At 50.3% G+C, this 24,248-nt stretch overlaps 1 protein-coding gene across 1 annotated transcript in view; it reads right to left on the bottom strand.

Moving 5' to 3' along the window:
- Positions 1 to 7,972: 7,972 nt before the first annotated feature.
- The window catches only part of AHCY (adenosylhomocysteinase), a 59,053-nt gene continuing 42,777 nt past the window's right edge, over positions 7,973 to 24,248 (bottom strand). The window contains exon 10 of the mRNA XM_026656841.1: positions 7,973 to 8,900. Within this exon, the coding sequence (XP_026512626.1) occupies positions 8,769 to 8,900 (132 nt within the window). The 3' untranslated portion in view covers positions 7,973 to 8,768. The remainder of the gene's footprint in view (positions 8,901 to 24,248) is intronic.

The raw sequence follows: 24,248 nt of genomic DNA, 5'->3' as shown, positions 1-24,248 counted from the left end.
TGCAATCTTCTACCACAGGGCTGGATCAAGAAACACCACTGTCATCACCTCTTTTACCTCCTAAAAAGGGAAAATTGGCTAAAAGAACAGCTTGGCTGAGGGTATAAATCTTCTTCATGTTTGAAAAATGTAATTTTAACAAATGTTAATGTTTTTGCTTTAAATACATTGTTTTCTGTACTTTTCAAAAATGTTACTATGTTTGGTTTCTTTGAGCTGCTCCATGTAAAAACCAAAAGCCACCAGTCACTTGTCTGTAAACTCAGTAGCAGCTACTTTATTGAGAAAAGTGGTCATGAAAGTCATTGCAAGAAACACTTGTCTGGGCTTGCTGAAACATTTTGAGGGCATCTAGACATGCCTGAGATTTTATGGGTTTTTATTTTATTATTTGCATTGTATTTATTTTTAGGCGACTCACCACCTTTTGGTCATTTGGTACTAAATCTCTGGAATACATTTTTTCGATCTGTTCAAAAAGCTAAACCCTTGCTATGATGGTGTAAGAAAAACACAGTGATCGCTGCAGTCAACGGAGAGAGGGGCTTGTAATTGTCCAGTGTGAACTGTTCTGAGATAGCATTTTCTTTGTCAGCATCCAAGCACCATCTGAGCTTAAATGAATTGCATAGTTCTTACGGGGGTGGAATCTGTTTCCCTTCCATGTTTGCCTGATTTCTAAAAATGTGCTCTTTAACAAGATGGTCTCTTTCTTACCTCAAGGCCTTGAGGGCTTCTGGGGCAATGCTACCAAACAGCCAATGGCTAAGCACTAGAAGCCAGATTTCTGGCCTAGATACCCTCTCTGGCTGGTCTGGGGTTTGAAGGTCCTAGTCACACAAGGCCACCTTGATTAGCTCATGCTCCTGATCAGGCCTATGAGGAGACCTAGACTGAGAACAGCTGGTGTAGGGAAGCATAAGCAGGTCGCAGAAGGGATCCAGGGGTTGTCTAACCCCCACAAGTAAAAACAAACACCTGTGTTGCATACCTTCTGTGGCAGGGTCTCAGGATATAGCCATGGGTGTGATTTCCAGACCCATCCCAGCATTTTCTATCCTGGAAGAATTGTGAAAACTGGCTGACAGCTCTACAGCAAGTAGTAAATAAAGAAGCAACAAACTGAATCCACTGTAGGCCAGTGTAAAGATTCTGGTTATCAACCCCCACCAGTAAATCCACTCAAGAAACCTCCAGGCATTTCACTAGGGATGGGGCAAACCTCAGCCCTTCGGAATGCTTCTCCGTACCAATCTGGACTGGGCGCTGCCTACGAACAGACTCCCTGTGGGATTTCCCACATTGGCTTGAAATCCCAGCAACAGTAAAGCGAATGATGATGTTGGCACTCTCTCTAATTTATTCTGGCGGTAGAAGGTTTATTTTGGAGGGTGTTCCAAAATTTTTAATTTGTTTTTGAAAGCTAAAAGTGACTGTAGAAGACAAAGAAAAAAGCTTTGAAAACACCCTATCAAACACCACGCAGCAGTAAACAAAACTATTAAGAGAGTTTGTTTGCCGTGCTGGTTCCAGGACATTAGAGACAAGGTGGATGAAGTGATATCTTCTATTGGACCAACTTTTATGTAACTCAAAAGCTTGTTTATTTCACTAACAGAAGCTGCTCCAATACAAGGTATTACCTCAACCACCTTGTCTCACTATTTTGAAACAGGCAATTAAGACCTTAACAGTAAGTAAACCACAAAACCATGACACTTTGTTCCCAAATAGCTGCATCATTAACACAAGGCGGCCTGTTTGCGTAGTAATAGTATTGCTTTTTATGACACTGAGGGTTCCCAGAAGGGGCATAGGATTTCAGAAGGGATAATTCAAACTTTTTTGTTCCAGAAAGTTTGAAAGGCTGTTCCATGGGAAATACTATGGAGTGCTATTTATCAGAAAGTGCTGACATCCATTCCCTGGGGTGTGCTTAGTGGTTCTCCAACCTCCATATTCAAGGAGGTTGAATGGGCAAGGAGGCCATGCCAAAGCATCAGTTAATGATTTAACAACAACAAGACCACTTGCTTCTTCCATGATTCAGTTACATTTGAGGGCTCAAATGGGTTCAAAACATCCTAATTGCCAAACCCCATGACTCTCTGAATCCTCCGTGGTTGATGTAATGGAGTCAGGGGCGGCTCTATGTATTTTGCCACCCCAAGCACGACAGTCAGGAGGCTTTTGGCGGCACGCCTGCGGGAGGTCTGCTGGTCCCACGCCTTCGGCGTACCCGCCGCCAAATTGCCGCCGAAGCTGCGGGACCGGCGGACCTCCCACAGGCATGCCAACGAAGGCAGCCTGACTGCCACCCTCACAGCAACCGGCAGGCCGCCCCCCCCCCCGCGGCTTGCCGCCCCAGGCACGCGCTTGGTGCGCTGGTGCCGCCCCTGAATGGAGTAGTTCTAGCGTGAAAGGTCTTTCCTCAAACTGCACTGCTGATGCTCCACCTCTCCTGCAAAGAAGTCGGGCTGCAGGGCAAGGGCTCCGTGCTGTGAGCCTCCTGGAGGCAGCCTGTGGGAAGGGAGGATGGCCACCTTGCATCTTCCCAGTTCTGGGATGTGCCAGGGGCTGAAACAGTGCTGTGCTAGCATAACTCGGAGCACCTTCCTGGGCTGCCTAAGTTACAGCAGCCCACCAGGAGCATGGCAGCACTATAGTGCCTGCCTTGGGCCCAGCCTCTGCACTAGGGACTGTGAGGGGGCTTGCATAGAGCCCCTGATACTAATCTCCATGCAGTTTACTGTGTGGAAGTGACTCCTACCTCCAGATGTGCTGGGACAATTTGTACAGTGGGGGGGGGGGTGCGCGCGCTGAGAGCCATTGAACCAAACTGTAAATCCTGTATATAATGGAAACGACTTCAAGCCAGCACCCCTAGTTCTAGCACCTATGCCTACCTCAGAAGCATACAGGGTTGTGCCAATCTGCTCTGGATTCAAACCAGAGGTTCCCTTCCCATGTCCAGATATTTCCCACCGATGCTTGGTTTACTAAGGCTTCAAAAGATTCCAGTTATGGGCCCTAGAGGTGGAAGGGAGAGTGGGAAGAGGGGGTCAGATTCCTCTCCCCACATGTAGAGGCCCAGACTCTGCCTTTCCACTTGGTAAGGCTGCATTGAGCCTGCAATGAACCACCACAGAATGGTCAGGAATGCCAAGTGCAGTCCCAGGCAGAGACAGCCATGGTGCAGAAGAGAATAGCAGCCACCTTGTCGCAGGGCAGGTATACCCGGTCACCCCTATGGGCGTTATGGCCCTGTGGCCAAGTCCAGCTAACCGCTCTTCCTCTCAGGCCGGTATAGCCTAATGGTCTGAGTCAGACGGACTGTCCTTAGATTCAGGGCAGCATGGCCTAGTGATCTACATCTATGAGGTGGCCCTATAGCCCAGGGCAGTGTGGCACAATCGCTGGAGCCTGTGGGGCTGTTCTAAGATTCAGCACAGCTAAGACCGCCCCTGCACAATGGACAGTATGGCCTAGTGACCAAAGGGGGGGGGGCTGCCACCCAGGGGTGGGTTGGCAGCTGGGATAAGGGAACTGTGACAAGTCCTCTGCCCGCCCCAATAAAGCTCAGAGAGGCTTCTAGTTATGCAGCACCTGTGGCTTTATTTACACAACGTTCTCCCACCACCAGTGTTATGCTATATACAGAGCTTGCAGGCCTGATAATCTCCTCTCCTAAACAGTCTGCCCTCAGCCTGGAGACTGACCTTCCCCTGGTCATTCCCCCTTCTTCTGGCTGCCAGCCAGCCTTTATAGTCCTTGAATCATCAGGCTCGCAGGTGCAGCCAATTCTAAAGGCCAGGCACCAGGCTTCTCCCCAGCCCCAATCTATTTCCCCTGATTGGGGCTGGCTGAGCAGGGGCTAATTAGGTGCCTTTGCACCAGCATCCTGCTACAGGAACCCAGGCCCTCCCTACTCCATTGGGTCCCAACCAGGACCTTATCAGCGGTGATCGTATCTGCCAAGTCAGTGGGGATCTCTCCGAAACACACCGACTCTGTTCCTGGTACCACAACCAGATCAATATCTGGTCTCCCTGGGCTACTTCCTACCTGGTTTTCCAATAGTCCACAAGTCCTCGGGTTCTCCAGGGTAGTTGGAACGCAAAGTTTCCGACGACTCCTTCCCCTTGTGGGCTTCTGTGGACAGCTGGATATTCCCCTGGGTCTCGGTGTGCCAGGCCTCTGAGGTCTGGGACTCCAACAGCTTCCAGGCAGGAGCCTGCAACACACATCTTCTCTCCTTCTCAGTCAGACCAGGCCAAGCTGCTCCCTTTTATACTGTAGTTCCAGTAGGAGCATGCCCAGCAGGGAAGAGGGGGCATGGACTTCCTCCCTCCATAGTATGGGGTTAACCCCTTCCAGCCCAGTGCAGGGCAGGTGTACCCCGGCACACACCTCAATCAGGACTTTGCCACCTTCTGAGGCAACATCAGTGCCATAAGCATCAGCACCAGCCCTGAGGTACCTACATCCAGGCATTCATGCTTTGATCAATTTCAGGTGATATGTTAATTTAACATGGATCCAGCCTGCCTCCTTCCCTGGCTCAATGCACTTTTGCTTTCTCTCAGTCATTTCAACCAGTGAATTGCTTAGAATAGGTGCCCTGGACACTGTCCTTGTATGTAACAAAGCATGAATACCAAAAAATTTCCTATTTCATCACCTTTGCAGTGCACTTTCCTCTCTGCAGGTTTTCATCCTGGCTATCAGCAGCGGCCGACTCAGCATTTCTTATTGAGAGGTCTGAAAACCATTGTACTACCCTCACCTTTTAAAAAAATATCACTGACCCCCAGGAAAAAAAGGACAAGAAACATAATGTAAAAAATAAAGGACAGTTGATTTCTCCTTCACCCTTCTATGTTCCTTGAATACGCAGGGAGGCAAAGGCAAGTTCCAAGTAGCACATCAGCCTGTGATCTCATTAGCTCTCCTAAACTAAGGGACAGGCCTGGTCAGTGCTTGTGACAGAGCCTGCAGAGTGGAAATGGTATTGGCAGCTCAGCGTACAGTATTTCACACTGCACTGACACAGCAGGAGTTGCCTTCTTCTAGCAGAGAGAAGACTTGAGCCACTTCTGCTACCATCAGAGCCAGCTGGACTCAGCACTTTATGGCTGCAAGCAGTGGGAATTTAGGAAAAAGGAGCGCTGATTTGCTTAGGCATGGTGATGATCAGGACTTGTTTCTCACCCATTACACATACACCATGACCCCTTTAGAAGCCATGAGTTAGTAGCTATCATGCTGGGAAATTAAACCCGGCTAATCTAGACACAAACAACAGGGAGCAGCTCTATCAGGTTTTTTGTTATTGCCTTCTAAAGCCCTAACACCCCAGAACAGTAAGTATGAGTCTCTAGCTGTGCTTTTCCAGCTGCAAAATAGGGGTACATAAGGTAACCAAGGTTACCGAGAAACCTCCAAGCTAAGAGCAGAACTCAGCAGGCCCTGGATGCTACAGTCCAGATTGCTAAATCATACCACTCATCTTGAAGTTGAGGCCCTGGATCAGCAAAGCACTTGAGCAAGGCAGTACTCTTGAGCTTTAAGTTAAGCATCTACTTAAGGGCTTCACTGAACAAAGGTCTATATTTTTAAGTGGGAATAATTAAGACCCTCCTCCTTTGAGATTTGTCAAACTCACACACAGGCTTCCTCCAGGCCCCAGGGTGCTCAACCCCCTGCTCTGCCCCAGGCCCCACCCCCACCCAACCTTTTCCCCAAGGCCGCACCCAACCCTTTCCCTCAAGCCCCCACCCCACCTCTTCCCAGTTCCACCCCCTCCCCCAAGCACACCCCACCCCGTTCCTCCCCCTCCCACCCAGCACCTCCTGCATGCTGTGGATCAGCTGATGGCGGTGGGTAGGAGGCACGGGGAGGGGTAGGAGTTGATTGGCAGGGCTGCTGGCAGGTGGGAGGTGCAAGGAGGGAGGGAGCTAGCTGCCAGTGGGTGCTAAGCATCCGCTGATGTTTTCCTGTGGGTGCTCCAGCCCTATTCCATTCCATACAAACCTGCTGGTCTTGTTTCCTGCTACTGTAACTTGCAGATTCACAAAGTTGCAGAACCTCATGCAAGAAATGAATCCTGCCCATGGTGATCTTGGTTTTGAGGCTCCATTCCACATTTGGCCCCTAAGCAGAGTAGGAGTTGAGATTATGCATAGGAATCCAACCTTACCACCTTTGTGTGGTGGATATTCCTTCCCTAAGAAGGCACTGTGCTGGAGGGCTGCTGTAGGTTTCTCTCTCCTGCACCTTCGTGAGCTAGGAGTCAGTGATTTTAAGAGCAGATAACCCTAGCATGTTGAGCTTGGTTTGTTACGGTTTATTTAGGCTCTACCTTCCTATCCTTGTATTTAGGAAAGGAATATGTTATATATACGGTATAGGAATATAAATGTGGAACAGTCACAATGAAGCACGAACTGGGAGCACCGAGCACTCGTAATGAGAAGATTAAACGTTATTTGTTATCTTCTCATCTCCGGCTACCCTGTGAATCAGTAGAAGCACACAGCCTTTCCTACAACAGGACTACGCGTCAGGTCCCGGAGCCAAACCATGAGTGTTCTATAGAACAGTGGTTCTGAAACTTGGGCCGCCGCTTGTTCAGGGAAAGCCCCTGGCGGGCCGGGCTGGTTTGTTTACCTGCCGTGTCCGCAGGTTTGGCCGATCGCCGCTCCCACCGGCCGTGGTTTGCCGCTCCCACTGGCCAATGGGGGCTGTAGGAAGGGCGGCCAGCACGTCCCTCAGCCTGCGCCACTTTCTGCAGACCCCATTGGCCAGTGGGAGCGGCGATCGGACAAACCTGGGGACACGGCAGGTAAACAAACCGGCTCGGCCCACCCGAGGCTTTCCCTGAACGAGCAGCGGCCCTAGTTTGAGAACCACTGCTATAGAAAGGCTTACCTTGGCCAACAGTGAGCGAGCAGGTCTCGTTCTCCAGATTTATACGTCTTCTGGGCAGATGCATGGTGTAAGCATACAGGACTCACCCCTGCGGCACCTCCTGCTGGTCATCTCTGGGAATTAGCTCTCCAGCCGTTGGAGCGCCCTCTGCAGGCCAGTGCCCTGCTACCGCTTGGCCCCCGTGTCCCTCCCGGACCCGGTGCCCTGTTATCTGGGGTGTTGCCCCCTGGCAATAACCCCTCACAGCTTTGGGTCTCCCCCTCCCAGGGGAACCCCCACCCACTATCCCCACTTCGCCTTAGTCTTGGCTACTGCCCAGTCTCCATCTAGCCCCTGTTCACTAGGGCAGACTGCAGTATCAGCCACTCATCACAGGCAAAGGGGTTTGGACCTGCTGCCTATGCCTACCCATGGGCTGTCTCCTGCAACCAAAGTGCCCCTTTGGCCTTACCCTAGACCTGCAGCCTGGGGCTTTCCTAGGCTGGAACTCCCCGGCTCCCTTGGCCTTTTCCCCAGCCCTGCTCCACTCTAGGCACTTGGTTACACACCCTGCAGCCAGGTCCTTCTCTCTCTGAACGCAGAGAGAGACTGCTGAGCTCCTGGCTCCCAGCCTTTTTATACCGGCCAGCTGTGGCCTGATTGGGACGTGGCCGCAGCTATGGCTGTTTCCCCAATCAGCCGAGGCTTGCTGCTTTCCTAGCAGCAGCCCTCTCGCAGTCTCAGCCCTCTCCCAGGGCGGATTTCAAGCCCTTCAGGGCAGGAGCGGGTGTCCACCCCACTACACATGGGGTTAAGGGCAGCAGTGCTGAAGGATTTACAGCCAGGAGCAGCAGCTCCGGCCCAGCCACCGTGCTGTGGCCTGTACCGTGAATGGTGCGAGTTAGTTATGATGAAGAGCTAACAAGAGTACCTGCAGATGCGCACTGACACAGGAGTGAGAGTGGGTTGTGAGGGCTGCATGAGGCAGTGAAAACAGACACAGCCATGGCACAGAAACAGAGACCTCTCCCTCCCGCGGCGCATGGACCAGAACGATATCAGATCACAGTTGTGGGTTTTTAATAAAAGCGCTTTAAGACACCATGACAGGCACAAGATACAGCAGACCTCACCACTTCACAAAACCAAGTCAGGGCAGGAGCACACTACTGGTGGTTTCAGAGAACCAAATATCCTCCCCTCCACCCACCCCTTCGACAGCCTTTTGGAGCCAATCATATCACAAATGAAAAGGCTGCTGAGTCACCCACGCCCCTCTAGAATTACGAGGGAGGCTGAATATAGAGGGATGGAGGCAGCTGGACTAGACCCAGGAAATCGACTCCCAGACTAACATCTTTGATTAAGTAGCTAGGCTGCTCCCAGGGTAAGCGAACCAAGAAGCGTCACGCTAACCTCAGGGGACACAGCGTGCTGTGGAATGCCCCAGGGCCCACCGGGTATTCGTCTCATCCATCCAGCTTTCATGAACTACTGCACAGAACCAGGGGACCGTCTCTGGTACAAGTCACTGCTTAACCCTCACTATTATTGGTTAAGCCTGTTCCCATATCCAGACTGTAGGTTACTAGCAGTGTTTTAGAACTCCGAACCCAGCCCCCCTCACATTACAAGGCAATACGGGTGTGTATGGGATCTGCTCAACTAATGCATTAGCTAAGCAACTGGTTCAATGAGAGGATGATGCCTTTACTAGAGAGTTTCTATGCCTGTTTAAGAGTGTGGGTGTGTGGTGAGAGGGGGAAGGGGAACGACCTGTTCTCAGAATCCCAGCACACGGCCCAGAGCTTTGGAAGATTTTTATCCCTGCACATTGTTCTTTGGGTAGCGCTTGCTGCTCAGTATCTGTAGTGGTCTGGCTTGAAGGGCCCTTCTTTCGGCAATCCCAGGTACTTGGCCTGCTTGTCACTCAGTTTCGTCAGCTTCACGCACAGTTTATCCAGATGAGCGGCCGCTACGGCTTCATCCAGCTGAAAGACAATAAGAAAACGTTACGCCCAGGAGGTTCAGCCCAGCGCTGAAGGCTGGCGGAGTCCGTGAAGTGGTGCCCTCTGGTGGCCATCACACCAGGGAGGCCCAACCGCCAACCCCAAGGGTTAAATGTAACAGGATCTGCAGAGGAGTGAGAATGAGATGGTCCTGCTCTTCCTCTGTGTCCTGAGTACAGTGACCTCTTTACACCTGAGCAGTCAGTAACAAAATCATTCAGCTGAAGCTTCCCCCACATCACCTGGGTCAGTCAATCTAAAGTCCAAGCATGAGGCAAGAGATTAACTTCTGGCAGCCTTTCCTGGACTGTACATGTTTGAACCCAATGTAATATCCATGCATTAATGCAAGAGCAGGGGGCAAGCTAGTCAGCTAAAAGCAAAACCAAAAAGTATCCAGCCTGGTTGTGGTGGACAGAAGAAAAGTTAGTCTGGTAAAGTCAACCATGCTGCCAGCCTCTCTTCCCCTGGCCCTAACAGCATCTCAACAGGGTACTATAGTGCCCAAGGGGGAGATTTTAGATAAGCCATAAGACTCACAGAAGAGTTCCCCAAAGAAAAGACGGTTACCTACCTTTCGTAACTGTTCTTTGAGTGATTGCTCATGTCCATTCCAATAGGTCCGTGCGCGCGTCGCGTGCATGATCGTCGGAAGGTTTTACCCCAGCGGTACCCGTCGGGTCGGCTGTGGAGCCCCCTGGAGTGGCACCTTTATATAGGTCCCTGCCGACCCACTGCCTGCTCAGTTCATTCTTGCCGGAATACTCCGACAGAGGGGAGGCAGGCAGGATTTGGAATGGACATGAGCAAAACATCTCGAAGAACAACAGTTACAAAAGACGGGTAACTCTTTTCTTTTTCGAGTGATTGCTCATGTCCATTCCAATAGGTGACTCCCTAGCAATTTCGACAGAGAAGGTGTCAGAGTTCACCAAGTTGCTGATTGCAGTACTGCCCTGCCAAAGGCCGCATCGTCCTTCGTCTGTTGCGTGATGGCATAGTGCAACAAAGGTGTGGATGGAAGACCACGTTGCTGCCTTGCATATGTCTTGGATAGGGACCTGCGCAAGGAATGCGGTGGATGGCGCCTGCGCTCTTGTGGAGTGCGCTGTTAACGGTGGGGCTGGAATTTTAGCTAGGTCGTAGCACGTTCTGATGCAGGACGTGATCCATGACTAAATATGCTGGGTTGAGACGGGGAGCCCTTTCATCCTCGTCTTTGTAAAAGACCATGTAGGGGGGCTCAGAAGTAAGTGCTCTGAGCTCGGAGACCCTTCTGGCCGAGGTTATGGCCACCAGAAAAGCCACTTTCCAGGAGAGGTAGGATAAGGGCAGGTCGCCAGTGGCTCGAAAGGGGGCCCATAAGTCTGGAAAGAACCAGGTTAAGGTCCCACTCGGGAACAGCCTGCCTCACCTGGGGATAAAGTCTATTTAAGCCCTCAAGGAACCGGCCCACCATGGGATTGCCAAAGACTGACCTGCCCCCCACACCCAGGTGGAAGGCAGAGATGGCTGCCAGGTGCACCTTAATAGAAGATATAGCCAGCCCCTGTTGCTTCAGGTATATGAGGTCGTCTAGCACAAGGGGAATAGAGACTTGCTGCGGGTGGGGGGAGGAAGAGGGAAGAAGGCGTACTTTTCTGTAGGGACCAAATGGAGAAGCACTTTGCCAGGTACATCGTGCGAGTGGAGGGTTTCCTGCTTCCCAACAGAACTTCCCTAACAGAATCCAAACACTGCAGTTCAAGCGGGTTCAGCCATGGAGTTTCCAAGCCATGAGGTGGAGGGACTCCAGATTGGGGGTTTGCAGTCTGCCGTGATCCTGCGTGATGAGTCCGGAAGCGTGGGGAGGGCCACATGGGACGCACCACGCTGGAGTCCTGCCTACTATTCTTGGCAGGGGAGAGGCCTCACTCCGCCGCCGCCTTCTTGTGCAGCACCGGGGATTGTGAATGGTGCTGCACCAATGAGCCAACCTTCCACGCGGGGGAGCAGCGTCGATGCTCCTTATGTGAGTCCTTCCTCGGTGCCGAGGTGTCCCGCACAGAGGCCAGTGCGCTAGACACTGAGGCTGTCAGTGCAGACTCTTGAGCCGGTTGGGGCCAAAGCGCGGACTTCATTAAGAGGAGTTGAGGTGATAGTCTCTCTCTCTCTCTCTCAGTTCTGGGCTTGAATCCTCTGCAAACGGTGCACTTGTCTTGCAAATGGCCCTCTGTCACGGAGTCCCCGGGGCGATGCTCTGGAACTGCTCCCTACGAAGCCAGTCAGGACTCTGGTGAAGTCTCCTCTCTGTGAGCAGACTCTTCAGGGCAAGAAGCTCACATGGCTTCCACCTTCCTGGGTCTGACCTTGGAGCATTCAGCCTCCTCTGCCCCTGCGTGCACTTCCCACAGCGAGTCCGCCCAGCCGGGGTCCTGGGGAAGCCACAGGGTCCTGCACCCCAACTTCACAGTCAGATGTGACTCTTAGCCAGCCAGTAAAACAGAGGTTTATTAGATGACAGGAACACGGTCCAAAACAGAGCTTGTAGGTATAGAGAACAGGACCCCTCCGCTGGGTCCATTTTGGGGGTCAGTGAGCCAGACAACCACATCTGCACTTCACTTCACGTCCCCAGCCAGCTCCAAACTGACTCTCTCTCCAGCCCCTCCTCCTCTGGGCTTTGTCCCTTTCCCGGGCCAGGAGGTCACCTGATTCCTTTGTTCTCCAACACCTTTAGCTATCACACCTTGCAGAGGGGAAGGGCCCAGGCCATCAGTTCCCAGGAGACAGAGTGTCGGCCATTTATGTACACTGGCCCTTTGCTCTGCAACAATTACACCCCCTTATCCCACCACCTAGAGACTTAAATGCATAGGGGAAACTGAGGCACCCCTACAGTATTCAGAGGAAACATTAAGAGCAGTCCCAGTTCGTCACACCCTCTCCTATGCACTTCAGACAAGCAGCATGTGGATCCCCTTTGGGCATAGGCTTACCATACCGCTCGCATGGCTTAAACCCCTGGGGCCGCAGCATGCCCCGGTGACGGGGAAATATCACAGGGGGAACCCCCCCCAACATAAACGTACTAACTAATAAAACTAACTCACGATCTAGTGAAAAGTAATAACTATATACACGGAAAAACGCTAGGAAACACTTGCAAAGCAAGAGACTAGTTGCTCCAACAACCGTCACTGGTGGTAAGAAGGAACTGAGCAGGCAGTGGGTCGGCAGGGACCTATATACACCACCATAAAGGCGCCACTCCAGGGGGCTTCAAAGCCGCCCCGACAGGTACTGCTAGGGTAAAACCTTCCGACGATTGTGCACGCAGTGCGCGCACACACCTATTGGAATGGACATGAGCAATCACTCGAAGATGAACGGACACTTAATAGGCATTCTGGTTTGGGTACGTGTACACTAGGAATATACATTCAGGTTAGCTAACGTGATGTACACCCTAGAAGGTATAAAACTGTCTTCACTAGGGAAAAGAGAGTTAAGTTACAGCAATACAGCTAACCTCAATGTGCGTTCCTAGTGAAGTAAGCCCTTGGTGCCTTTTATTCCAGAGGTGGTTCCAATACTGCGTGTCAAACACACCCAAGTGGTTCAGTATTTCGCCCCAAATCTCCAGCACAGAAAGGGCTACAGTAATGAGCAGCCCTTTTAGAACAATGCGACTTTCACAAAGCAGTTGAAAATAAAATGAAGAAAACCACTGAACAAAAAAGTCTTACACAAATAAATATGCAAAACACCCATATTTGGGCTATATATTTGTGCTCTGGGGCTCCTTCGACTGGTTAGGACATATACCTTCTCCTGTAATGAATGCGACTAACAACTTCTGTTCAAGGAAGATTTAAAATACCTGCATTCCTGGTAGAAAAATGGAGGAGAAAAATATATAGGAAGTGGAAGAGGGCTTGAAAAGTAGAGATCAACAAGTCACCAAAGAATGTAAGGGAGCCACGGGTGTGAAGTGACAGTGCTGTGTAAGAGAGTCAAAGGAAATAAAGATCTAAAAAACAGCAAAAGGAAAGTTAGCGAAGAAAACTGGAGTGCTAGAAGATTTAGGAGGTAATGGCACCAGTGCTGCAGATGGCTACAGAATGTGCACTGAAGAAAAAGAACTTTCTGCAGAGATGTTTGTGGCTGTAACTGGGGAGATGAAGAACAAATGGCAATACCAAAGATAAAAGAAAACCAAAAAAAATCCATAGCAAGCTACCGTCCAGATAAAATGCACCTGAATATCAGAGGAACGCACATACTGAAAATAAATCATGGGTGATAAGAGCTATTTGATCAATATAAAAAGAAGTCCTGTTTTGACGGAAGAACAAGGAGTCAATGGGCTAATCAGCCAGATGTATAACCTGTGCAAAGCACTAGGCCATAAAGTAAGGGTTTTATTATCGGAACATTTGGAAGAAATGCCTCTGAGCACCAAGTGTGAGTTTTGAAAAATGGATTTGCTTGGCATGTTCCTGGAAGCCATTACCCTATTTTAGTCTAAAAAGGGACAGTTATACAGAGTAACACATTTCACGAACCCAGCAACAGCGAAACTCCACTTGTAACGAAGCTGGACGTGACACCAACATAGTTTCATGCACTGCAATGTGCAAATTGCAATACCAACCACCGGGAGCCTCAGCTAATGGGGAAAGTATCCATTGTAAGGTAACCATGTTTCCATTTCCATAAAACAGTTAATATCACATAACAAAGGAATTCTGAATTCAAGAATTATAGATGAAAACTATGTGGCGACTATCTAAGTAGTGAACAAACAAGGAACAGAGTGATCAATAAAAGCAGGGATAGGCAATGGAGAAAAAGATCAAGTGGTACATTTTATGGACCTACATTCAGATCTAGATTTTCCCCAGAGAAAGGTGTGTGTACACATACACACACACACCATGATCTTTGAGTGAGGAGCACACTAGGCTGTAGGTCAGAGGTGGGCAAACTATGGCCCGCAGGCCACATCCGGCCCACATGACCCTCCTGCCCGACCCCTGAGCTCCTGCCTCGGGAGGCTAGCCCCCGGCCCCTCCCCGTTGTTCCCCCTCCCCCGCAGCCTCAGCTCACTGCAGCGGTGCTGCTGCGGTGATGTGGGTGGCTCCAGCCGGGCTGCACGGCTGCCTGTCCTGCTGCTCTGGGCGGCACAGCTGTAGCACCGCCAGCCACCGGTGCTCCAGGCAGCGCGGTAAGGGCGCAGGGAGCAGGGGGGGTTTGGATAGAGAGCAGGGGAGTTCGGGGTGGTGGTCAGGGGGCGTGGGTGTGGATAGGGATCGGGGCGGTCAGAGAGCGGGGAACAGGGGGGTTGAATGGGGGCAAGGGTCCCCAGGGGGCAGTCAGGAAGGAGAGGGGGGGTTGGATGGGGCGGCGGGGGGCAGTCAGGGGACAGGGAATGGAGGGGGAGGGGGTTGGATGGGGCAGGAGTCCCGGGCGGCCCTCCATACAATTTTGGAAACTGGATGCGGCCCTCAGGCAAAAAAGTTTGTCCGCCCCTGCTATAGGTAGTCAAATAAAAATCAATACTAATTAAAGGAGAAGTAAGCAGCCCGGACACCAAACAGAGACTGCTGCATTAAATCATAAGCACAGGCCCACGCCTCAGGCCCCAGCTCCTGGAAAAGTCATGCAATGAGGCCTGAATCTAAGCTTCCACTATAAAAAGCAAGTTTCTTGCAGGCTGTGAAGAACAGCATGAAAACATGACCTGCCTGCCTGGGTCTGCAAAGAGCCTGAAACAATAGCTCTGAAAGGGGTGAAATGTCCTGTGCCTCTCAGTGGGGTGTTAGCTCCACAACCCACTGTTCTAAGGACCTCACCCACCCTATCACAGCAAAGGGCTGTGTGTGTGGCAGAAGGTAAACAGTGCAGAGGACCCAGCCTGCCCTACGCAGCAAATACACCCCCTTGCTAGAGACTCTCTTTCCCCCTTACTACCACCACCCCAGCCTGTCCAGAGTGAAAGGGAACCCCTTCTGCCACCCTTGCTATTCACCAGGGGAGGGTGCCCCTTCTGCTGCTCCTGGGGGGCATCAAAGGGCACCATATCACCACCCCGCCACTCTGGGAGGGAAAGGAGTCTGGAGGGAAGGGGTCCTTCCTGCTGCTGCTATTCCAGGTGGGGGCAAAGTCAGGGCATGGGGGTGGGGCTGCAGAGTGGAGTACTAGGGGACCCCTGCTGTGGGGTGCCTGGGACCCTAAATTGCCTTGATCCTGCCGTGCATATAGTGTAGAAAAGTAAGACAGCAGTTTGCAAGTCTCTACGTTCCCATCTGAAGACGAGAGAACCAGAAGCAAATCACTTGGATTATTATACTAAACTCTTCTTTGAAACACCAGTATCCTCCCCCCATTTTACAAATGGGGAAATGGAGACACAGGAAGGTGAAGTGACTTGCCCTTGGCTGTCACCCCGCAGGTCAGTTGCAGAGCCAGGAATAGGACCCCAGTCTCTAGCGCCCTAGCCACCAGACCACGCTGCCCTCCTCCTCTAATCAAGAGTTCAGCTCGGGTATTCAGGAAGCGTTTTTCCACAGTAAGAGCAACTGGGCAGTGGAAGGAGACAGTCACTGCAGAGACAGAGGAACAGGTTCGATAAGCAGTGAACAGGCCTGGAAGCGACAGCAGGCGAGGGGGCCATTGCATCAGCTGAGTGGCTTTCCCTGGCCCATTCAAAAACAATTTTCAGTTTATTTTTTAGAAGCAGTTGGTGAAAAACAAAAAAACAGGCCAAATCTATGCAGAAGAAGGCTTCAGTTTACCTTTTCAAAAATGCTTAAAAAAAAAAAAAAAAATTAACCCCCCCCCCCCCCACACACACACTTTCTCTCCAGAGCTGAATCAATAACACGCCCTGTGCACCAAGGGACTCAGGAGTCACAGGTTTCCAGGGTAAAAGACGAATCACTGACAAAACCCAGAGAGAAGTGGATCCACATGTGGAGGAGGTGGAACAGAGCCCAGTTTGCTTCCCTTGTCCCCAGTGCTAAACACAAAACTCAACAGAAAAAGCCGCTTTCCTCAGGGCTCGGTAAGATGCCCAGAAGAGGCAGCATGCGTGCTGGGGAGGGAGAGCTGCTCAGTGCTGCAGACTCCAGCTTCTTGGCCAAGATGTTTGGCTGGCGGCCCTGTCTGGGAGAGACAGCCCTGTTCAATTCGCACCCCAGGAGACAGACGTGCATTGCTGACCAGAAGAGCCACCCCTGACAGGAGCTGCCTTTAGGCTAATTCACAGCTGTTCCAGTTGCTGGTGCAACAGACGGATATAAAATTATTCTACATAACTGCCAGGGGGCAAATTTGTCACGTACACATGGAAGATATACAGCACAGCTATGTCTTAACTCAGGAAGTTCCGTCGAGAGGAAATGTAGCCGAACTCCAAACCTGGAGACAATGGACCTGACTGTGCCTGCGTCCTGTAGATAGCTAACTGCTTGGTTTGCAAAATAAGCAAGGAGGAGGAGGCAAGTAGATGAACAATAAGGGGTCATAAGAGGGGCAGATACATGTAGCTTGCTAATTATGTATGGTAATGATAGCAAATTTTCGCCAATCATAAAGCAATAGATTATCATAGTCAACTGCATATAATGCTTTGGTGTACGTGTTTTCTTTGTTCTTGCTGACTTATGAGCTCGAACCCAATTGCAATTGAAATAAAAGGATCGCCCCTCCCGGGGCTCCTTGCTTGATTAGCTGTGTCCGTCTCTCCTTATTCCTCAGCTGGAACGGACAGAAATTTCTATGACAAGGCTATAAAAACAGAAAAGCAGCTGATCCACCGAATTCTCACTTTAAACGCAAACCACCTTTGGCTGACCGAAGGCTGCTGTCAGAGCCATGCTAGTCACTCCTCTGGCTGGACCGTTTCTCGATGGTCTTGTCACAGCACCAACAGACGTGCCAAAACTTCATGTGGCACAACAGGGGAACTAAGAGTGTTCAGATGGGCAGAATGGGAACGCATGGGGTTTCCTTTACTATATACAGTATCCCAACTGGCTGCTTGACCTAGGCACTCTCCCTTCTCTCTGGGCATCTGGGAGAGAGGAGGTGGTTACTCACCTTGTGCAGTAACTGAGGTTCTTCGAGATGGTTGTCCCTGTGGGTGCTCCACTTTAGGTGTTCGTGAGCCCCTGCGCTTCTAGTCAGAGATTTGCAGTAGCAGTGCCCCGGTTTGCCACTCCAAGTGGCTACCTGGCACGTGCAACCAACCGTCCCCCTCCCCCGTTCCTTCTCTACCCCCGAGGATCGAAGAGAAACTCCGAAGCAGAGGGGAGGAGGGAGGGTAGTGGAGCACCCACAGGGACAACCATCTCTAAGAACCTCAGTTATTGCACAACGTGAGTAACCTTCTTTGAGGAGTGTCCTTGTGGGGGCTCCACTTTAGGTGACTGTAGAGCAGTGCCCCTCTTTGCAGGGGAGGGGCTTCGGAGTTACTGACTGCACGGTGGATAGCACCGATCGTCCAAAGTGAGCATCAGCAGCTGAATGTTGCTCTAAGGCGTAATGTTTGGTAAATGTGTGGGCTGATGCCCAGGTAGCTGCTTTACAAATGTCAATGATAGGTACGTCTTTGAGAAAAGCTACTGATGTGGATATAGCTCTGGTAGAGTGCGTGTGAAGTCCGGAAGGAGGTTCCAGATCCTGTTTTTGATAGAATCAGATACAGTCAGAGATCCATTTCAAGAGTCGCTGTTTGGAAATGGTTTGGCGTTGGGAACGTTCTGTTGTGGATACAAATAATCGGGATGATTTTCTGAATGTCTTTGTTCTTTCTATATAGAACGCAAGCACTCTACGAACATCCAGCGTGTGAAGGGATGTTTCCCTGCTGTTGGCATGCGGCTTTGGGAAGAATACAGGTAAGCAGATAGGTTGGTTGAGATGAAAGGAGGCGGCAACCTTGGGTATAAATTTTGGATGTGGACGCAAGATTACCTTGTCCATGAGGAATATGGTATAGGGTGGGTTTACCATTAGGGCACCCAGTTCTCCCACCTTCCTTGCCGATGTGATTGCCACTAGGAAGGCGACCTTCATGGATAAGTGTAACAGTGAGCAAGTAGCTCAAGTGGCTCGAAGGGTTTGCCCATAGGAGTACAGAGAACAAAGTTGAGGTCCCACATAGGAGTTGGGTCTCTCAGAGCAGGATAAGTATTCTGCATGCCTTTGAGAAAGCGTTTAGTTAGAGGGTGGGCAAAGACAGTGAGTCCATCTACCTTAGAGTGATAAGTGGTAATGGCAGATAGGGGCACTCTGAGTGAACTAATGGAAAGGCCAGATTTTTTGAGCATCAGCATGTATTCGAGTATTGTGGGTAGTGGTGCTGACTGTGGGGTAACTTGTATGTCTCTGCACCACATGGAAAAGCATTTCCACTTGTGCGCGTATGTTTTCTGTGTAGTGAGTCGTCGGCTGTTCGGTTAGATATCCTGTACTTCCCTGGAACAGCATGACTCTAGGTTCATCATCCATGGATTAGCCATGCCTTGGGATGGAGAATCAGAATGTTGGGGTGGCGGAGGCATCCTGTGTCAGCAAGGGAGGCACAAGGGGAAGGGTCTGTGGCAGTCTTGCGGCCATCTCATTCAGGTATGGGAACCACATTTGTCTGGGCCATCTTGGTGCAATTAGAATTATTCTGGATTTGTCCTGGATCTTGAGTACGTGGCTCAGTAGTGGAGTTGGGGGGAAGGCATACATCAAGGGGGCTTCCCATTTCATGAGGAAGGTGTCCCCCAGGGAACTGTGTCCAAGTCCTGCCCGGGAGCAGTATTGTGGGCATTTGGCATTGTGATACATTACAAAAAGGTCTACTGAGGGAAAACCCCATTGGAGAAAGACAGTTTTCAGGATTCCTGGGTCCAGTTCCCATTTGTGCATTTGTAAAAAGTTTCTGCTTAGGTCATCTGCTGTGACATTCTGGCTTCCCAGTAAGTAGGCTGCAATGAGATCTATGTTGTTGGAGATGCACCATTCCCAGAGATGAACTGCTTCTGTGCAGAGTAGGTAAGATCGGGATCCACCTTGGCGATTTATGTAGAACATAGTGGCCAAGTTGTCCATGAGGATCTGGACAGTCTTGATGCATATCAGTGGCAGAAAGTGGTGGCATGCATTGCGAACCGCCCTGAATTCCAATAGATTTATGTGTAGGGTGGATTCTGCAAGGGACCACCAGCCCTGGATGGTATTCTTGGACAAGTGTGCTCCCCATCCCACGAGGGCGGCGCCTGTGGTGATCGTTACCGATGGGGTGGGTCATTGGAACGGAACATCTGTACGTGTATTTGTTTAGTCCACCACGTGAGTGAGTCTTTTACCCCGCTGGGCATTGTCAGTCATCTGTGGATGGAGTGCTTGTGGGGAGTATAGCCAGTACAAAGCCAAGTTTGTAGTCACCTCATACGAAGCCTGGCATGCTTTACAACAAACGTGGTGGAGGACATGTGCCCTAGGAGTTGTAGGCACATTCTGGCGGACGTTTGTGGGCTGTTTTTTATCACTGTAATGAGGTTCGTTAAGGTAACAAAGTGTTGTCGAGGCAGTCATGCCGATGCCGTGGTGCAGTCTAGGTCTGCCCCATAAAGTCCAACTGTTGGGTTGGAATTAGGGTGCATTTCTGAAAGTTATCAGAGGGGTAGCCGTGTTAGTCTGAATCTGTAAAAAGCAACAGAGGGTCCTGTGGCACCACAGGACCCTCTGTTTCTGAAAGTTGATATGTAACCCTCATTTTGTATACAGAGTAGTAGTGATGTGAAGGGCGTTGACTGCAGCCTGGTACATGCAAGCTTTTAGGAGGCAGTTGTGTAGGTAGGGAAATATCACACCCTGTCTGCGAAGGGGTGCTCGACGATGACGAGGATTTTGGAGAATACCCGTGGAGCTGTGGATAATCCAAATGGGAGCACTCAGTACTGGTAGTGGAGGTTCCCGAGCATGAATCGGAGGAACCTTCTGTGTGCCGGATGAATAGTGATGTGGAAATAGGTGTCTTGTAGGTCGAGGGCTAATCTCCTTTCTCCAATGCCGGGATTATGGTTGCTAGGGTTATCTTGAAGCGCTGTGTTCTGACAAACTTGTTTAACTTGTGCAAGTCCAAGATGGGCCTCCATCCACCTGTTTTCTTCTGGGTGAGAAAGTACCGTAAATAAAACCCGCTCCCCCTGTCCTTGGCAGGTACGGGTTCTACAGCACCTAGTTGTAGGAGGTAGTTTACTCCCTGCTGTAACAGATGGTTGTGAGATGGGTCCCTGAAGAGGGACGGGGAAGGGGGTAGGTAGGCGGGATAGAGGTAAAAGACAGAATAGCCCTTGCGGATAATTTCCGGAACACACTTGTCTGATGTAATAGTTGCCCAGACCAGGTAGAAGGGTGTTAGATAGTCCCCAAATGGGCAGGAGGTTATGAGTGACTGTGGTAGTGGTGGGGCTCTTGTGCCCTTGACCAACACTTCAAAATGCTTGTCTGGAAGTGGATGGTTGAGACATTGCTGACTGCTCTGGGGCTTGTCGGCGTCTCATCTGATGTTGTTTGTGGCGCTGGTTATAACGACTCTGAGGTTGGGTATACGGGGTAGTGAGGAAGCACTGAGTATAAAATCTGCCCTGTTTCTTTTTGTTCCCAGGGGCATATATTCCTAGGGTTTTCAATGTGGCACAGGAATCCCTGAAAGTGTGTAAGGCTGCCTTCCACGAACAGTTTTTGACCTTTGAAAGGTAAGTCCTCTACTGTCACCTGAACTTGGGGAAGCCTGGAAGGTGGAGCCAGCACGCCCTCTGCGTGACTATGCATGTGGCAATGGAGCGGGCCAGCATGTCAGCGGAGTCCAAGGAAGCCTGTAAGGCCATTCTGGCAATGAGGGAGCCCTTCTATTATGGTAGATTTATATTGTTCTTTTTTATCTGTTGGAAGATGTTCAATAAAAGTTGTAATTTGTGCAAAAATGTTGTGTGTGCACTTGGTCAGTAATGCAGAATAGTTTGCTATGCGAAACTGGAGGGTTGCCGAGGAATAGGCCTTCCTGCCAAAGAGGGCTAGGCATTTCCAATCTTTATCATAAGGGGTGGTCTTAGCCAGATGTTGCTTTCCCCTTTGATTAACTGCCTCCATCACTAATGAATTAGGGGTGCATTGTTTGAACAAAAACTTGGCTCCCTTAGCTGGGACATAGTACTTCTTGTCTGATCTTTTACAAGAAGGTGAAGCTGCAGCTGGCATCTGCCAGACAGTTTTTGCCGAGTCCATGATGGCAGCATTGATGGATAGTGCAATCTTGGCAGGAGATGAAAGGAGAATATCCATCAGCTTATGCTGTGTCTCTGGCAGCTCTACCAAGGAAATGTTGAGAGAGTCAGCCACTTGTTTAAATAATTCCTGGAAGTCATCGCCTGATGTGGGAGGAGGAGGCATTATTGTTTCATCAAGATACGAAGAGGTGATGTGGGTGGGTGGGACAGTGCCACCCTGTGGAGGCTCTTCAATTGCTTCTGCTTCCTCCTCGTGAGCTTCTGGGGAGGTTGGGGCAGAAGGGGAAGGTGAGCGCTGTGATCTTGGTGTTCTAGACCTGGATGGGTTGGAGGGCTGCATGTTCTGGGTTCTGTATAATACCCATGAGTCCCAATATGGCCAGTTTGGTGGGAGGACCACAGGAGGGGCCACCCATTGCGGAGGATGCCACGCTATGGGCTGGTGTCATGAGGGTCTAGGTTTGGGCAAGGGGTGCACATTCCTGCCCCCACTTCCGCCTCATCATCGCTGGAGAGAGATGGGGCTGAGCCATCAGGGGTATTAGTCAGGCTTGGCCCTGGCCTAGCTGGGGTACCGTCAGTACCAAAGAGAGGCGTTCCTGGAGTGGACGTGATGAAGAGGTCTGCCTGGCTAATAAACTGCTGCGGTATGGAGAAGCTCAGTGCCGACGAAGGAGGCAGGCTTTGATTAGAAATCATTGTGATTGCTGCCAGTGCCGTAGACTTGCTGCACTGTATTGGTGCAGCAAATGACGCCATTGCGCTGTTTGGTGCCAAGGTAGCCTGCCTTAGAGCTAGGCCGCGGGGGTTCTTTTGCTCCTCGGGCCATCCCAGTGCCAGACGGTCCCGATGCCTCTCGGTCAGTGGCTCTGGGTGCCGATGGTACCGGGGCAGATTTGGCGGTCGGAGATTGCCTATTCTGAGGAGATTCTCGCTGAGGCAAGGAGGAGTGAGACCACTTTTTTGTGGCTTTCTGTGGGACTGGGTCCTTTGCAGCTGTTTTTGAAGAGGATCCCATGTCTGACGCAGCCGCGGGTGAGTGCTGGCAGGGAGGGGTCCTGAGCTCAGGATCAGAAGCAGGTCGGAGGGATTTCTCCAGCATCGTAAGTTTTAATTGGAGATCCCAAGCTTTTCTAGTCCTCGCTGTCAGCTCTTTGCAGTGGTGGCACTTCTGTGCGATTGTCTCTCTCCCAGACAATGGACACACTGCGAGTGACCATCTGACACTGGTATTGACAGTCTACAGGTCAGACAGCATTTAAAACCTGGAGAACCAGGCATGCCAGAGAGGCTGTTCACAAAGAAGGAATGGGAACAGTCCCTTCCACATGCCTCTGGGCTGTGAGGCAGATGGCCACATCAGGAGGGAAAAAAAGAAAAAAGGTTGTCCCCCCCCCAAATAGAGAAAAAACGAAGGAAGAAGTAAATGAAGAAGGATAAAACTACGAGGGTTGAACTAAAGGAATAGAAGGTTTTGAGGGCGCTGCTGTTGTTCTGACCAAAGCCAACGGCGGTAGAGAAGGAACTGGGGGGCGGTTGGCTGTGCGCGCTGGGTAGCCATTCGGAGCAGTGCGAGATGGCTGCCTTGCGTGCCCAGCCAACCGGGCACTGCTACTGCAAATCTCCAACTAGAAGCGCAGAGGTGCACAAACAGCTAAAGTGGAGCACCCACAGGGACACTCCTCGAAGAACAATTGGCACACAGCCCTTGTTATAGCAGGCTCCTTGCCCGATTGCAAGCAGACAGGTTAAGGTTCACATTCAAGGTTAGCTTTGAAAGTGCTGATTTCAAGTTATTCTAGGGGAACTGATGCACCCCCACTAGATAAAGACACACTTGCAAAATATCATCACGCTACCAGCCGAGATATAAAAAGTCTGCCCTCTCTTGCAACCATCACAAAAGGGATTTTTTTTAAACGTCTGAACAAGCTAACAGAAAAGTTCTCTCTGGATGGGAGAGTACGTTTGTTGATTACACACAGAAATTCAAACAAACAAACATGCACTAGATAGTCCGTACAAATCTTTCCAATGTTTCTATTGGTAATACTTTAATTTTACCTACATCTTTCTTCTGTGCTGGCACATTAATGCCAACTCCCATTAACCTCCTTGAAAACCTTCCACTACCAAATGCCACATTTTTAAACTGGGGTTTGTGGTACCAGGCACTTCTCTAAAATCAAACATTGATGCAAATTAGTCCCATCTGACATATATAAAATGAACTGTGTGTGGCTTAGTAAGTGGTTAGATTGCGGATCATCTCCCTTATTCAATTGGTTTTACTGGGTTTTATTACTAGGAATAGTATTACAGGGGGCTTGAAGCTGTGTGTTGAGGGGCAGCATTAAAGTAGCCTAGCCATTGAATGACTTCATATAATGGGTTTTTTCCCCCCCAAGAGGAACGGCAGAGATGCATTCCCCCACTCTTTGGCATGATTGATCCCCACAAATCTCCTCCAAAAACACCTTTCTGGATCATTTTAACGAGTGGCAGTGGGAGCTTAGAAGTCCTTCAGCAAACCCTTCATAAACAATTCCGTATCTGTTTAATCTATTAACCAAAGGAAAACCCTTTTTGCATTCGGGATCTGGCCACATTTCAAAGGTCCAGGGACTTAACAGCAGAATCCTTCTCAAACAATGACCATCTCGCCTAATTTGCCGGCTTGTTTCCGAAAATTGAGACCAGACGACAGTTTCTTTTGTAAACTTATGACAGTTGTGACACGATCCAGATTCCTCCTCCCATCAAGAACAAAGAATCCACTGATCATTTTAAGTTTAAAAGAGAAAAATCAAACAGGATTTGTAGCAAATTCAAGTCAGAGTGTTTGCAGAGATGTGGTGGACATTTAGGCAATTAGGACCAGATTGTGGCTGGCTCTGCTCAGGTGCGCAAGGAGGAGGGGAGGGTTGGAAGCTTTCCCTCTCCCTTCCCCATCCTGCTCCTCATAGGAGCCAGCTGCAATCACAAACTCGCACCACTAGCCATCAAAGGGATATGGGAGAGTTGGGATGAAGCCAGAGACATACCCCTGCTCCACTAG

This window comes from Terrapene carolina, unplaced genomic scaffold, assembly GCF_002925995.2.
Source record: "Terrapene carolina triunguis isolate 2854851 unplaced genomic scaffold, T_m_triunguis-2.0 Scaffold233, whole genome shotgun sequence".
Taxonomy (NCBI): Eukaryota; Metazoa; Chordata; order Testudines; family Emydidae; genus Terrapene; species Terrapene triunguis.
Note: the sequence above shows the minus strand (reverse complement) of the source record. Positions and strands in the feature narration are given on the sequence as shown.